This window comes from Culex pipiens, chromosome 1 (assembly GCF_016801865.2).
Source record: "Culex pipiens pallens isolate TS chromosome 1, TS_CPP_V2, whole genome shotgun sequence".
Classification (NCBI taxonomy): domain Eukaryota; kingdom Metazoa; phylum Arthropoda; class Insecta; order Diptera; family Culicidae; genus Culex; species Culex pipiens.
The window spans coordinates 127,128,427-127,142,776 of record NC_068937.1 but is presented as its reverse complement, the minus strand read 5'-3'; the positions used below and the strand labels follow the sequence as shown (position 1 = coordinate 127,142,776).

The following is a 14,350-nucleotide window of genomic DNA, read 5'->3' as shown; positions in this document are numbered from 1 at the left end:
CACACATAAAGCTGGGAGAAAAGCCCCAACCCACCAAGTTTCTAAGACATACTGATCCAGAGCGTCTTATGTACTGTGCGATGTGGCCACCCACCGTGGTCGCGAAAGAAAAGAAGCGGACCACCCTTGGCGCGCCAAAGTTGAACTTTGACCTCCCAAAAAGGACCTCGCGATCCTCTTGTGGACGCCCAGCGCCAAGGGATACCCGATTGATCAAACAAAGCGCCTTTCCCACTTTAAGCCCAGAACTGTGCTGCGCGCTCCATGGAAAACTCGGAAAATTTTCCACGAAACAAGCAAGTCGACAAAAAGAAGGGAAAAAAGGCTACGTTTCGCAAAAGAAAGAGAAAGTTCAAGATGATGCTTTTATTTTATCTCATCGCAAACGAGGACGTCATTTCGCTCCTTGTGTGTGGAGGGTGTGTAGAACGGTTCTTGCTTTTCCCTCCCCAAAGAAGACCCCTCAACCACGAGCGACCACCCCATTAAGATGGGGGTTGTTGTTTATCACAACTTTTATGAATGAATTTGTCAGTTTTTTTTTCTCTTTTTGTTGCTGCTTACAGTAGCTCCACAAACTTCTCGTGTGGCGTAGTAAACTTGTCGTAAATAGTTCGTCAACCCTTTGCAAGAACCTGCACAAGAGTTCGCACGGCAGTTTAAGCGTTCAAATTTGGCGCCAATCGAAACTACCAACTCAGAATGGCTTCTTTGCAATGGAATAAAAAAAATATATCAACAAGCAACGGTTCCCACTTGACGCTCTCCCCGCCTCAAACCACACAACGCCTCGATATCGTAAATTCGATTTTTCATGAATGAATGTCTGCGCGAAACCCTACACCGAAAAAAAGTACTCCATACACTCTGGAAACCCATCATAATACACGACATTGAGGGAAACCGGAACGGCTGGAAGGGGCAAAGCAAGCGGCGGCCACAGGCAGCTTAGTTGTAAACACAAACCATATGATTTTTATGATCGTTTATCGCATGCCTTTTAATTTATGTATTATTGTTTGTCATTCATTCATTCGTTCAGCCTGCTTCGATATCGGGCTGGCGACCTTCTTGCCTTCCTCCTCGCCCTTTCTCCTCTGCCCCGGTGAGGACATTTTTCTTCTTTCGAGATGCGGTTTTTGCTACCGAAAGCGCCCATTCGTCATCGCCTGTTTTTTTTTCGTCGTGTCGTGCTTCCCCAACTAGAAATGAATTATATTGCACTTGTGCAGCGCGCCACGTGCTCGCGCCACAATGTCTCCCACAATGTCTACCTGAAGAATGACCCAATTCTAGTCGTGTACTAAATTCGGTTTTGTTTGTTTTCTTTCTTGTTGCAGAAACTCGCAATGATGGGTCTTCAAACGGCAGCAAACAGCAGTGCTGGAAGCACCAGCACCAGCAACAACAAGCGCAAGTTCGAGGAGGAAGAAAAGGATGCGTCGTCCACGATGAGCGTGGAGACGACGACCGATGATGGTCCGAGCGCGTGTAAGAGTCCCAAGTATGAGCCAGAAGTAGAAGCAGCAGTATCAACAACTGAAGAAGTATCCGAGACCACTTCCACCGGCACGGTAACCACCATCAGCACTAGTAGTACTAGCAACAGTAGTATATGTACCAGTATAACGACGACGGCGACGCCAACGGCCGTAGTATCTCCGCTGATGGCGGGAACACCCACGACGATCCCGGCCAATGTCCCGTTGATTCTGCCGCCGGCGCCTCCCCCGGCCGAGGACAGCATAGCGAAGCTGGAGGCCGTCGCAGTTCCCGGGGAAACCAGCTGGAACTGCGACTCGTCGGCGAACGTGGATCCCATCAGCAAGCTCCAAGCGGTGGCTGTCCCCGGAGAAACGTGGGGTTCCGACTCGACCCGGTCGACGCTTGCGACGACGTTGCTGACGCACGCCGACGACCTGGACGATGACGACGATGATTTTGAGGATGATTTCGACGATGATGAGACGATCCTGCCGAGCTACTCGCCCATTCGGTACCCGTGTGCACCCAACCAGAACCGGTACATTCCAGCGTACCCGAAGCCGGGCTACTTCCCTGAACCGTACCAAAACTGCTCCCGAACGGGCAACAACAACGGAGCCCAGCAGTACGCGAACCGCGGCTACGGCTGGAGTCAGCACGGGTATTATTCGCCACCGTACGAAGCACCTCCACCATCGCAGCAGACAATCCGATGCGCGGAGAACGGCAAGTCGTACTTTGAGCTGGGCAGCGCCAACTACAGCAATCCCGTCAACCAGCATTTCCCCGGTCCCGGACGGCACCTGAAGCGGTGCTGCGACGGACGCAACATGTCGTGCAATAACAAGCAGTGCTACAAGGAACGTCGCCTAAAGATGATGAACATGTCCATGTTCAAGCTGGCACGGTTCCGGCAAGCGTCCGACCAATCCCTGTACCGATCGGTGCTCATCTGCAACACGCTCAAGTCGATCGAGCGCGAAATCGACACGGAGAACAAGGAGTTTAGCCATCAGCAGCATCTGCAACAGCAGGCACAGCAACACCATTACCATGCACCTCCCCCGCCCCACCATCTGCACCAGCACCAGCATCAGCAGCAGCAGCCATCGCAAACACCCCCGCCGCCTCCTCCCCAAAGCGAGTACGGCACTGGTGGACCGCATTACAACGGAAACAATCGGCTAGCTGACAAGCAGCAACCCCAGCAGCAGCAGCAGCAGCAGCATCCTAAGTTTAGTGATATTAGCAATAGTGGCAGCAGTAACTATAGTAGACTACAAGGCAGCAATACAACGACACAGTCGTCCAATACCTACGGCACTAGTACGAACGAAGCGCCGCAATCCGCGACGGCAACGACGACAATTACCACGCAGCTATCATCCTACGACCAGCAGCATCAGCAACCTGCGTCGCAAGCCGCATCCACCCCAAGCCCGCTTCACCATCATCCGCTGAAAGATCCCCAGTCGGGGCGGGCCACTCCGTTCCCGGCGCCGACGTCCACCTCCACCGGATACCACCACGACAGCGATTCCGGCTTCGGCGATGACGACTGCACGCGTCCCATCAACTGGGGCTCGGTGCTGAGCTTGTCCTCGCAGTCGGCGCTCGACCCGCTCAACGGTCCCGATCTGTTTGTGACCTCGCCAAGCGTGGCCGTCAGTGTCAGCGTCAACGATGCCGTGGTGACGGCAAGTAACGATAACGATTGTGATAGCACCGGTAGCGGCAAGGACGCCAGCACAGGCAGCAGCAGTTTAGCGTTAAGTCAATCGACAGCGTCCGGAGCGTCCTGCGACGGCAGCAGTAGCATTAGTGATAGCAGTAGCGAAAACAATCTCCTTCACCACCACACGGTGGCCAGTTCCTCCAGTAGCAGCAGCACTACAACCCTCACCTCGCTGACCACCCTCACAACCAGCAGTAGCTGTGATCTGAACCTCACCACCCTAACCACCTCTCCCTCCCCGCTACTCTCCTCGTGTGCGTCCGCCCTCCAGTACCACCACCATACGTCGTCAACCAACGGTTCCAGCACCGGTTCCAGCTGGGACCTGGCCTATCTCGATATGGACCTCGGCACCACGCACGAACTGTACGACATGTTCCCAAACTGCTACAAGATTACCTCGTTCAACTCGGACGTGGACATGCTGGGACTGAAGGCACCGATGCTGGAACCGAGCAAAGTGGTTGGCTGTGATAATGATATGGACTCGTTCACGACCCACATCATGGTTGGGAGTTAGTATTAAACTGCAGCAGCGGCGGCGACACTTCCCCCCTGCCAGGAGGAAGGACACCAGCGGCAGCACTAGTAGTTGGTAGGCGCGCGCACTCTCGCTCAAACCTGATCCCATCATCTCCAAAAGCACACATGTCTGCGCGAGAATCGACCCCGAAACGTTCTTCCCTTGGTTTCAAGTCCGATGCCGAGCGACACCCATCTTTTCAGACAAGAACTAAAAACAATTCAACGCCGTTGAAATCTCGCATTTTCAGCATTTTCAGTTGTACGAACTGCTTAAAACGTGACAACTCAACGGATCGACAAACGATTCTCGCCCATTGTGTGGCAGCTAGCTCAATCAGCTCTGGAGGAACTTGCATGGTGAAAAGCACAACACACACAAACCAGCGTACAAAATGACAGAAATCTACAAACGCTACAAAACGCATAAGGAAGGGATGAAACTGCTTCTGTCACTATTGGTTCCTTATTAGGATTAAAGCAACAACAAAAAACAACAAAATGAAATGAACAATTAAGTAAAAAACAAACTAGGTTTACAAACAAACACGTGGTAGTTGTATTCAACGTGACGTAGCAGCGAACAAACGAACCGAATCAAGGAATTGTACAACAGTTTGCTTTAGAAAAGATGCAAAAAAAAATGCAATTATCCAAACCTAATCGGTTCAGGTGCAGGAAGAACGCCATTCTGTTGATGCCCAACAATCCAAAAAGCAAAAGCATCTTTTAGAAATGATTTCAGCTAGCTAGCTGAAATCATTTCCTGAAGGCGTTTATACCGGAATCCCAACGTGGAACTGACCACGAGTGCCATAAAAGCTAGCCCAATTCTTCCTGAACCGGCACGAATGCCGAGCTTCCTGCACCAGCCCTCTTACCGAGAGTATCGATGAAAAGTCGAATCCGCGCACCACTGGCTTCCACTCGTCGTCTGTGCTAGTCTTAATCCATTCAGTTCTGATCGTCCTTATTTCAATCTTAAGTTAGCGTTTATTATTATCAACACACATATACACATCTCAATGCCGGTAGCTACAAATCTTCGAGTGCATTCCAAGAAGTTTTTGTTTCTCAGTGTTAATTGTAACTTAATATGCAATGATTTCAGTGGAAGCCCACTGGTACACGCGTTCGACACGTGCCCATCGATTCTCACACTAGGAAGCGTGAACCGAAATGGGGAAAGAAAAAAAGAGTCAATTCAAATCCAACATTCTGCCGCAGTCAAATCTGTTTTTTTTAAGTTTCTCTATCCCTGACACAAAATAAAGCAGCTGCAAATCTCTTTGTACATATTCCCTAAAAAATCCTCTGTCCTGTGACATGAAAGCAAATCAAAATTGGTTATACGTGGTAGCAATGGGCACTTATTTATTAGCAAACACACACCCTTCAAAACCGTGGAGGAGCCGTGTTTCTCAAACTTAAGCAAAAGCAAAACTGCGCCACTTGTGGAAGTCTCTTTGTCGTCGAAAACTAAACTGCAATCGTGTATCATCTTATAGACTAAATTTTCGGGGAGGGACTAATCTACTTGCATTGGAGAATTGAAATCGGAAAAAGAGTGTAAGCAAACCGAATCTAGTCCTTGTCAATCTATAAATCAAATTTTTATATTTTTTTAACACGTGCTAATCAAACATGATATTTTTTCAGTTTATTTTTACTTTTTTTTGTTTGTTTTTGGTCAATCCTTAACAAAGCGATGCGAATCAGCTGTTTGTAAATAAAGACACGAATGACAGAAGGAGGAAAAATGAGGATCACAAATCAGATATACTACAAAAATTTGGATTTTAGCGACAGTAAATGAAGCAAAAAAAATACAGCATTGATGTTACTTGAAAGAAGAGAAATAAAGCAAAACTGTACTATAAGAGATTATATATACCTAACTAATATATTATATTTGACAAAAGAAATTAATGAAAATGAAAAATAAAAAAACAATTAAGGCAAGTAAAGAACACAATTAGTAGCAGTCCCAAATGCTCGGAAGAGGACATAGCAAGGAAAAAAAGCAAACAACCGCAAAAGTATGTAATATCAAAACTTGTACATTTTACTTAATTGGCAATGACAAAAAAGTAAGCAAACGGAAGTGAATCGAGTTCGTTTCCCGTAAATGGTAAGCAAATGAAATTAATCGTTTAGAGTTATTATATTTGAGTATAAGAATAATTTATTAAATTTATTATATATATGTAAATATGAAGGAAGAAAACAGAAAACCTTAATTAAAAGAAAAGAAAATAAAACAAAATTAAAAAAATAAATTTTAGCACAGTTTTTCAATTAAAGTATATATCACATTCCTTCAAATTTCCCTTTCCCTTTCAAGTGGTTGGTGCCTTTCTCAAATCCTTTAGTTCCTAAATAGAAAATTCTGCTCTAAATTATGGTAAGGTTATCAGATTTTTAACTTGTTTAACTCATCAAAAAGGTTCTTACTAAGAATATAATGTTTTTTTCCAAAAACCACCCTATTTACAAACTCCAAAATCTCGCAAAAACTGTTTAAAGCATAACTTTTGAAGTTCTTGGCTAAACTTTTTTTTGCAGAAAAAAATGTCTTTGAATTTCTCAATCAAAGAAAATAAAATATTTCCCTAACACCGACGTAGAATCTGAGGCACCATCCATTTTTTTGCTTTAACAAGAACTTCGAAATCAAGGTCTCTATACCATGTTCTTTCTGTTGTTTATGAAAATTATGTTATTTATGAAAATAGTAAGGACTTAAATAAAATTTTAAAAAAAGTGTACTTACCAATATCATTTTGATGCAAACACTTCGACATCTACTCTCCTCCTATGATGAGTACCACAATTGTATCATTCGAAGCTGGTCGACATTGTTTTCAGTTATCTGCACATTTTCAGCAACATTATTTCAACATTTTAAGCTATGTTTAAGTCAACCACCAACACTGAGCACACTTCATGTTTTTTGTCCAACGAATATTTGTCTTCTTTCTCTCTAGAAACTCTGCTACCTTTTCCCACACATACTTTCGAGCTTTTTTAGTCGAGTTACAACCACCGTTTACCAGCGTCACCTGGTGGCAAATCGGCAACGGAGGTTGTTTTCTCTGCTACGTTTCGTGCGCCGCTGCAAAAGAGAAGAAGAAACAAACAAGGGTGTTAGCATCGAGTGACTTGTTCATTGTGATGAAATGTGGATAATGAAAGAATGGGAGACAACATAGAAATCTGGAGTTTTTTTTTTTTTTTTTGAAAAGGTCCAATAAACCAAATTTTCAGTTTTTTCTTTTTGGGTGTTTTTCAATACCCCTGACTCAAGACGGTTTCAAAAAAAACCAAAAGCAAAAACAGGAAATTTGGTTTATTGGACCTTTTCAAAAAAGTCCAGAACTGAAAAAAATATGTTCAAATAGATTTCAATAACAATGTACTAGAAAACATGATGGATCGACAAGTTTACCATCGAGTTTTTCTACATTCTAGGTGCTTAAAGGTTACATCCGTGTTAGGGAAGCACTTTTTCCTTGGTTGTGCATTATTGGTATTTGAAGTTAACGTAAGTGTGAAGCGCACATTTTGTTCAAAAATTGAAGCATTTTTATTTTTTTAAATGTTTTATTTTTAATAGTTATTATGATTTTTGATTAGATAGTTCTCAAATCGCGTTTTTAAGATTTAACTCGACGGAGATGGAAGCGTTTGTAATCGGACGCACTTTTAACTGGCCTGCAGTCCAGGTTTTTCGGAATAGCACCCGAATCTTTTCGATTAAGTTGCTATTCAATGTCAAACATGTTTAAAAAAAATTAAAACGCGTTTCGAACGAGTCTTGGCCGATTGGGACTTCTTCAGGAAATATAATCAACTCGATACGGTACGGATTATTTTTATTCAACACTTTCTTTCATTTCAACTAGATCCATATGCTGCGCTTCGCTTAGTTATGACCGGACAGGAACTTCGACAGGAAGTCGGTGGGTTTCGGCTCCTCGGATTCCTTCCAGTAGCGCATGAGGTGGGCCTTTTGCTTCCAGATCGAAACCGACTCCTTAAGCTCCATTTGGCCCTGGAAATTATTTTTCAATTATAATGTTTGAAATCAGATACAGAAGGTTCCGTTTCTTAAGTCTTTTCATGATCCTTTTTCATTAATTTTTGCTGCCGTTACTGAGAGTGTCCAGATCATTTTTTTTTGTTTTCGCAAATACGTAAATGACTTAAATGAAATGACGACTTCAAAGCAAAAATTCAAAACTATCTTCAGAGAATAGTTTTCATTTAATTATAACCAGATTCTCTCTACGCTTCTGCCAAGATTTACCTTAATCACAAGCATATCGATCACCCGGATGTCGCTGACGTCCTTGTTCTTCAGAAACTGCTCCCGCAGCTTCTCCCGGCACTGTTCCACCGACTTCGGGATGTCGTAGTCCATCACTGCAACAACAAGAAACAACAACAACAGTAATCAACCAATATATTTGTGCTATGACATAACACAGCCTTACCGATGTACGGTATCTGGCGGTACCAGGCCTTGTACAGGTTCAGGACGCGCTTGCGGGACTCCTCGCGGTCCACCGAAAGAATCGGCCGGACGTTCTGGACCGCTCGACGGACGGCTTCACGGCTTGCCATCGTTTTTCCGAGTTAGTTGAATTTTAGCTGGCAAAGAGCAGCACCAAAATGACACCAGCAGCAGCAGAAGGTTCCGCACTCGCAGGTCGCGCTGTCACTTTTGTTTTGACAGAGTCTCGTGAAGAACTCGCGCAAAGAGATGTCAGATTGGAAGGGGTGTTCAATTTGTTTTTTGGCAGATTTTGAGTTACCCAAGGTAACTCACCTAATTATATTCTGGAGTTCTTTATGCATAAGTAAAATTATTCTCCAAAGAAAATCATTTATTTAGACGACAAATAAAAAGATTACAAATCAATCCCGCTCTACTTCTCCTTCCCGAACGCCTTCACAGCTTTGGCCGCTTTCGCTGCGTAGCCCAGCGCAACCCGTTCGGCAAGTTCCGCCTCCGACAGGTGGGCTGACTTGATGTGGTGGGACATGTGCGAATGGTACATAAAGTCCTTGCTGCAATGGGGACATTTGTAGTTGCGCTCTCTCGTGTGGACCACGTAATGCAGCTTAAGCTTATGCTCCTCGGAAAACAGTAAATTGCACTGATCGCACTTGATCTCCTTGAAGTGCGTTTTTACGTGGCTGATGACGGTGTTGATGATGCCGGTGAATATTTTCGGACAGTGATTGCACGAGTACGACTTTCCGCCTTCCGGAAGCTCCGTTACGGTGTAGTGGCTGGTCCAGTCCTTCTTCGCCTTGTAGTTGGGGTTCTTCGCGTGGACCTTCTTGTGAGAGCGAAGATTGCCGGCGGTGAAGAACTTCTTCGGACAGAGATCACACGCGTGAGTTTCCGAGTTTTTATGCTTGTTCAGATGGATGTTGTAAGCTTCCAGCGTGCTCACAAAGTGGCCACACAGTTTACACTCGTGCTTCTCCGCTTTTTCGTGAACCTGTGAGATGTGCAAACGAAGTCTGTCGTTGCGGTGGAATATCTTGTCGCAGACGGGACACCTGAAAGAAAGAACTTGTTACATTCTTGACTATTTTAGTTTTCCATTAACATCTTACTTGACTTCAAATTTGTGATCCCTCAGATGACTCTTGAGCGCCGCAATAGATTTACAAATTTTGCCACACTTTTCACACGGAGAAGGACAGGGCGCATTTTCTCCCAGATGGTACGTCTTCACGTGCAGCTCCCGACCAACGGCGTTGCTGTACCGACGGTCACAATACTGGCACTTGACCGGTTGGGCGTGCATCTTCTTGTGGATATTCAACGCCTTTACGTGCTTCAGGACAACCGTGTCCATCACGCACTCCGTGCAGGTGTACGGAATCTGGTCCATATGGACTGTCAAGTGTTCCAGCAGTGCCTTCGCCGAACCCTGCGACTCGCTCTTGCAGATGTAACACTTGTGATCGTAGAGCTTTGGCAATCTGGGATTCGTATTACGGCGTTTCCGTTTCGGAGGACGTTTTGAGTACGGTAGATCATCCGTATCGGAACCTTTATCCGATGTTACGGGTTCATCCTTAAACGACTGATCTTTATATTTTTTGGGGACCTTCGGAGGAACCAACGGCTTCTCCGAGTCTTCATCCTCGGGATCGTAACTTGGGTCGTCATCCGGCGCATCTTCTTCCTCACTTTCATCGCTGGACTTGATCTGATCCGGTTCCATCTTCACCTCGACAAAGAACGCACCGACATCGGCCAGCACATCCGCCGCCGCATCGGTTCCACCCCTTGCCGTTTCCGGCCCTTCCGCTTCAACCTCTTTCTTAGCCCCCGACAGCAGTCTCTTCCGCAGTGACTTGTCGACCTCCCGGAACTTGACGATGCTCTCGTTAATCTTGAACAGTGCGGTGGCGCACGGTTTGCAGACCTTGGAGGGAAGGCCATCGCCTTCGGCAATTTCCAACCGCAGAACTTTGGTGATTATGCCCAGCAAGTTCTCTTCCTCAAACTCCCAGAAGATTGACCTCAGCCGGGACTTTTTCTCCGAGCACATCCGACAGAGGTCCTCCATGACTTCCTCCATGACACAGATTCTACGGGTTCCAGTGCAGATTTAAAGCTAGTTTCGTTCTACTTTTTAGTGCTTGTAATTGCTGAAATTGTTTGCTACGTCTTCAGACTACAAACAAAACAAAACCCTGCCATGTCAAGACTCGAGAACTCACGCAAGAACGCCTGTAAGCCACCTAGCGGCGGCACTCAAAAATCGACACTCGTGTGCACGAAAGTTTCTAGGTGTCTAGAAAAGTCCCAAATTCCAGCCGCGAAATGGACGGAATCTGTCGGTGCTGCTCGGCGGAAAACGTTCCGATGAAGTCCATATTCCATGGCTTCGACGAGCATCATCCGCTGCTGGTGGTCATTACGGACGTGCTGCGGCTGGACATCATGGAGCACGATGGACTGCCGGAACAAGTGTGCGAAAGTTGCTCGAACATCTTGCTGACGATGCACGCAAGCATCGAAGGTTTTCGGGCGCACGACGCCGCACTCCGGAAGAGGTTCCGCGTGCCCGGGACGACGATGGCGATGGCCGAGGTGGAGATGATAGATATGTAAGCTGGGACTGAGTACCGTGGTAGATCTATTCTTGATATTTTTATTCTTTTAGAAAACCAACCATCGTAATGAAGGAGGAGAAAGAAGGAGATATATTTGCGGATGATAAGCCGAAAGCCCGAAGAAGCATAAAATCAGAACGCAGAGCTAGCGAGGACGATGACCCGGATTGGGCCATGCAATACGATAATGCTAGTCACAACAGCGATGAAAACGAAGCGGAAGAATCGGAGCCGACCAAACAACCCAGCAATCCTGATAAAGATATGGAGATTATTATGGCCCGCCGAAAGCGAAAGCGCGATCCCAACGCGCCCAAACAAAGAGACTACAAATGCTACATCTGCCCAGTCCCTAGCGAATCGATGACTCCGCCGGCTCTGCTTGAACATCTGTCCTCTCACCTTAACGAAATGCCATTTACCTGCACAGAGTGCGTGATGGAAACGGTTGTTCTGAAGAACGTACGATCGCTGAACGTCCACAAAAAGATGCACGCCCAACCGTTCAAGTGCGAGTACTGCGACCGGCGGTACAGCAGCCCTAACGCCCGTGATTGCCACGTACGAACCTTCCATATGGGCGAAAGTGCCCCCTGTCCTTCGAAGTGTGACGAGTGTGGAAAAATCTGCAACTCCATTGTCGCGCTCAAAAATCATATGCGCGATCATAAGACGAACCTGCGATGTCACCTGTGCGGTAAGGTGTTCCATCGGTACTCACAGCTGCGATACCACGTGATTCGCGTCCACGAGAAGGGCGACAAGTACGAATGTAAACAGTGTGGGAGTGTGGTTCACAGCCTGGAAAGCTACAACTCTCACCTGAAGATGCACAACAATGAAAAGACGTACGAATGCAACCTATGTCCGATGAAGTTCTACACTGCGGGCAATCTGGGTCTGCACAAGCGGATTCACGCGAAAAATCCCAACTACAAGGCGAAGAAGGACTGGACCAGCCACTACACCGTGGTGGAAGATCCGGAAAAGGGCAAAATATACACGTGCAACACTTGCCAGAACACCTTCAACAGCGGAATCAACGGGATCATCAACCACGTTAAGTTACACTTTAAGGAGATCCAGTGCGACCAGTGCGATATGAAGTTCATTGGGAAAACCAAGCTAAAAATTCACTACGTGATGCACACGAGGGAACGAAACTTCATGTGCCCATACTGCGACAAAGACTTTATGTATAAACCTCACATGAGATATCATATGAAGACCAAACATGCGGAAGAATTCAGTGCTGACGGCGGTGTTGCGGGACCTTCGAAACCGTCGAAGAAAATAAAGTAGAGTATTTCACCATCGAAATCGGAAATGAATTCCATTCATTTTTTGTATTGGCTCAATGTTTTTGAGAAATTTTCCAATCAAATTGCCAAACAGACATTGAAGGTTGGACCCATGGTTGCTGAAATACAGCGAATAAAAGAATAGGGAACAAGACAATTTAAATTTTTGAAGTCTCATCAACCAGCCTTTTATTTTCTAGAACCAATATCTCAATTGGATACTAAAGCCATATGTCAATTTTTATGTACAACGGTAAAAAACACGATCAAAAACCATTTCTGATCACTTTTTTCATTTTAATGCAAAAAACAAAAAAAAATATGACAAGACAACATTTTTTCGATGGATCAACTATGGTCCCCATGGAACGAGCTGTCAAGTAGGAACTTTTCTGTCAAGAAGGACCGCGAGGTTAATTTTTCAAAATTGATTTAAAAATCCATTTTAAACTCTTTGTGGTCGTACAAAGGGTCAATGTGCTTAAAAAAATGAGCTTTATCGCTGTAAAAATTAATATCAGCAATCTAAGCTTCATTTTAGGACCCAATTACTAGTTGCCCTATTTTCAATGTTAAAAAGTAATACATTTGTAAAATTTTCTGATCTTTTCAAATTCAAAACGATCAAATATTCCATGATACAGAATTTACGGAAATAAAGGAAAACATGTAAACAAAGCTAACAGTGCAGATTAAATGCCAGTATCGTTCAACTTTTTAGTGCTTGTGATTGCTTGAGCTGTTTGCTACGTCTTCAGATTACAAACAAAACAAAACTCTGCCATGTCAAGTCTCGGGAACTCACGCAAGAACGTCTGCAAGCCACCTAGCGGCGGCACATCAAAACCGTCACCCGCGTACATGACAGCCTGCTAGATAAAGATTTCAAGCAGGTCTAGAAAAGTCCCAAATTCCAGCCGCGAAATGGACGGAATCTGTCGGTGCTGCTCGGCGGAAAACGTTCCGATGAAGTCCATATTCCATGGCTTCGACGAGCATCATCCGCTGCTGGCGGTCATTACGGACGTGCTGCGACTGGACATCATGGAGCACGATGGACTGCCGGAACAAGTGTGCGAAAGCTGCTCGAGCATCTTGCTGACGATGCACGCAAGCATCGAAGGTTTTCGGGCGCACGACGCCGCGCTCCGGGTGCGGTTCCGCGTTCCCGGGATGACGATGGCGATGGCCGAGGTGGAGATGATCGATATGTAAGCTGGGACTGAGTACCGTGGTAGATCTATTCTTGATATTTGTATTCTTTTAGAAAACCAACCATCGTAATGAAGGAAGAGAAAGAAGAAGATATATTTGCGGATGATAAGCTGATAGCCCGAAGAAGCATAAAATCAGAACGCAGATCTAGCGAGGACGATGACCCAGATTGGGCTATGCAGGACGATAATGCTAGTCACAACAGCGATGAAAACGAAGCGGAAGAATCGGAGCCGGCCAAACAACCCAGCAATCCTGATAAAGATATGGAGATTATTTTGGCCCGCCGAAAGCGAAAGCGCGATCCCAACGCGCCCAAACAAAGAGACTACAAATGCTACATCTGCCCAGTTCCTAGCGAATCGTTGACTCCACAAGTTCTGCTTGAACATCTGTCCTCGCATCTGAACGAGATGCCATTTACCTGCACCGAGTGCGTGATGGAAACGGTTGTTCTGAAGAACGTTCGATCGCTGAACGTCCACAAAAAGATGCACGCCCAACCGTTCAAGTGCGAGTACTGCGACCGGCGGTACAGCAGCCCAAACGCCCGTGATGGCCACGTAAGAACCTTCCATATGGGCGAAAGTGCGCCCTGTCCTTCGAAGTGTGACGAATGCGGAAAAATCTGCAAATCCATTGTCTCGCTCAAAAACCATATGCGTGATCATAAGCTGAACCTGCGTTGTTACCTGTGCGGTAAGGTGTTTCACCGGTACTCACAACTGCGAAACCACGTGATTCGCGTCCACGAGAAGGGCGACAAGTATGAATGTAAACAGTGCGGAAGTGTGGTTCACAGCCTGGAAAGCTACAATTCTCACCTGAAGATGCACAACAATGAAAAGACGTACGAATGCAACCTATGTCCGATGAAGTTCTACACTGCGGGCAATCTGGGTCTGCACAAGCGGATTCACGCGAAAAATCCCAACTACAAGGCGAA

The 14,350-nt window shown here is 45.9% G+C and overlaps 5 protein-coding genes across 5 annotated transcripts in view; 3 read left to right on the top strand and 2 right to left on the bottom strand.

Annotated features, from left to right (window-relative positions):
- Positions 1-6,021, top strand: part of LOC120421795 (uncharacterized) — a 38,919-nt gene extending 32,898 nt beyond the window's left edge. The window contains exon 2 of the mRNA XM_039585067.2: positions 1,341-6,021. Coding sequence (XP_039441001.1) covers positions 1,350-3,740 — 2,391 coding nt within the window. The 5' untranslated portion in view covers positions 1,341-1,349 and the 3' untranslated portion in view covers positions 3,741-6,021. The remainder of the gene's footprint in view (positions 1-1,340) is intronic.
- Positions 6,022-7,600: 1,579 nt separating this feature from the next.
- LOC120421810 (NADH dehydrogenase [ubiquinone] 1 alpha subcomplex subunit 6) lies at positions 7,601-8,477 on the bottom strand. Its single transcript, XM_039585088.2, has 3 exons — positions 8,239-8,477; positions 8,052-8,167; positions 7,601-7,796 (listed from the first exon to the last, which is right to left on the bottom strand). The coding sequence occupies exons 1-3, from the start codon at positions 8,366-8,368 to the stop codon at positions 7,668-7,670; spliced, it is 375 nt and encodes a 124-aa protein (XP_039441022.1). The 5' UTR covers positions 8,369-8,477; the 3' UTR covers positions 7,601-7,667.
- Positions 8,478-8,610: 133 nt separating this feature from the next.
- Positions 8,611-10,496, bottom strand: LOC120421808 (zinc finger protein 708-like). The gene is made up of 2 exons (XM_039585085.2): positions 9,374-10,496; positions 8,611-9,316 (listed from the first exon to the last, which is right to left on the bottom strand). The coding sequence occupies exons 1-2, from the start codon at positions 10,348-10,350 to the stop codon at positions 8,674-8,676; spliced, it is 1,620 nt and encodes a 539-aa protein (XP_039441019.1). The 5' UTR covers positions 10,351-10,496; the 3' UTR covers positions 8,611-8,673.
- Positions 10,472-12,438, top strand: LOC120421809 (zinc finger protein 624-like). Its single transcript, XM_039585087.2, has 2 exons — positions 10,472-10,882; positions 10,939-12,438. Exons 1-2 carry the CDS (start codon positions 10,596-10,598, stop codon positions 12,188-12,190), a joined length of 1,539 nt encoding a protein of 512 aa, XP_039441021.1. The 5' UTR covers positions 10,472-10,595; the 3' UTR covers positions 12,191-12,438.
- Positions 12,439-12,887: 449 nt separating this feature from the next.
- Positions 12,888-14,350, top strand: part of LOC120421812 (zinc finger protein 91-like) — a 5,645-nt gene continuing 4,182 nt past the window's right edge. Inside the window, exons 1-2 of the mRNA XM_052706038.1 lie at positions 12,888-13,400; positions 13,457-14,345. Of these exons, the coding sequence (XP_052561998.1) occupies positions 13,114-13,400; positions 13,457-14,345 (1,176 nt within the window). The 5' untranslated portion in view covers positions 12,888-13,113. The remainder of the gene's footprint in view (positions 13,401-13,456; positions 14,346-14,350) is intronic.

What these genes read in the sequence shown, in the direction of transcription:
- LOC120421810 (XM_039585088.2), bottom strand. Translation starts at nt 8,368, where the DNA reads ATGGCAAGCCGTGAAGCCGTCCGTCGAGCGGTCCAGAACGTCCGGCCG. An exon ending in CCGCCAGATACCGTACATCG is followed by an intron (nt 8,168 to 8,238) that starts GTAAGGCTGTGT and finishes TTGTTGTTGCAG; the next exon opens with TGATGGACTACGACATCCCG. An exon ending in TCGATATGCTTGTGATTAAG is followed by an intron (nt 7,797 to 8,051) that starts GTAAATCTTGGC and finishes AATAATTTCCAG; the next exon opens with GGCCAAATGGAGCTTAAGGA.
- LOC120421808 (XM_039585085.2), bottom strand. Translation starts at nt 10,350, where the DNA reads ATGGAGGAAGTCATGGAGGACCTCTGTCGGATGTGCTCGGAGAAAAAG. An exon ending in GATCACAAATTTGAAGTCAA is followed by an intron (nt 9,317 to 9,373) that starts GTAAGATGTTAA and finishes TCTTTCTTTCAG; the next exon opens with GTGTCCCGTCTGCGACAAGA.
- LOC120421809 (XM_039585087.2), top strand. Translation starts at nt 10,596, where the DNA reads ATGGACGGAATCTGTCGGTGCTGCTCGGCGGAAAACGTTCCGATGAAG. An exon ending in GAGGTGGAGATGATAGATAT is followed by an intron (nt 10,883 to 10,938) that starts GTAAGCTGGGAC and finishes TTATTCTTTTAG; the next exon opens with AAAACCAACCATCGTAATGA.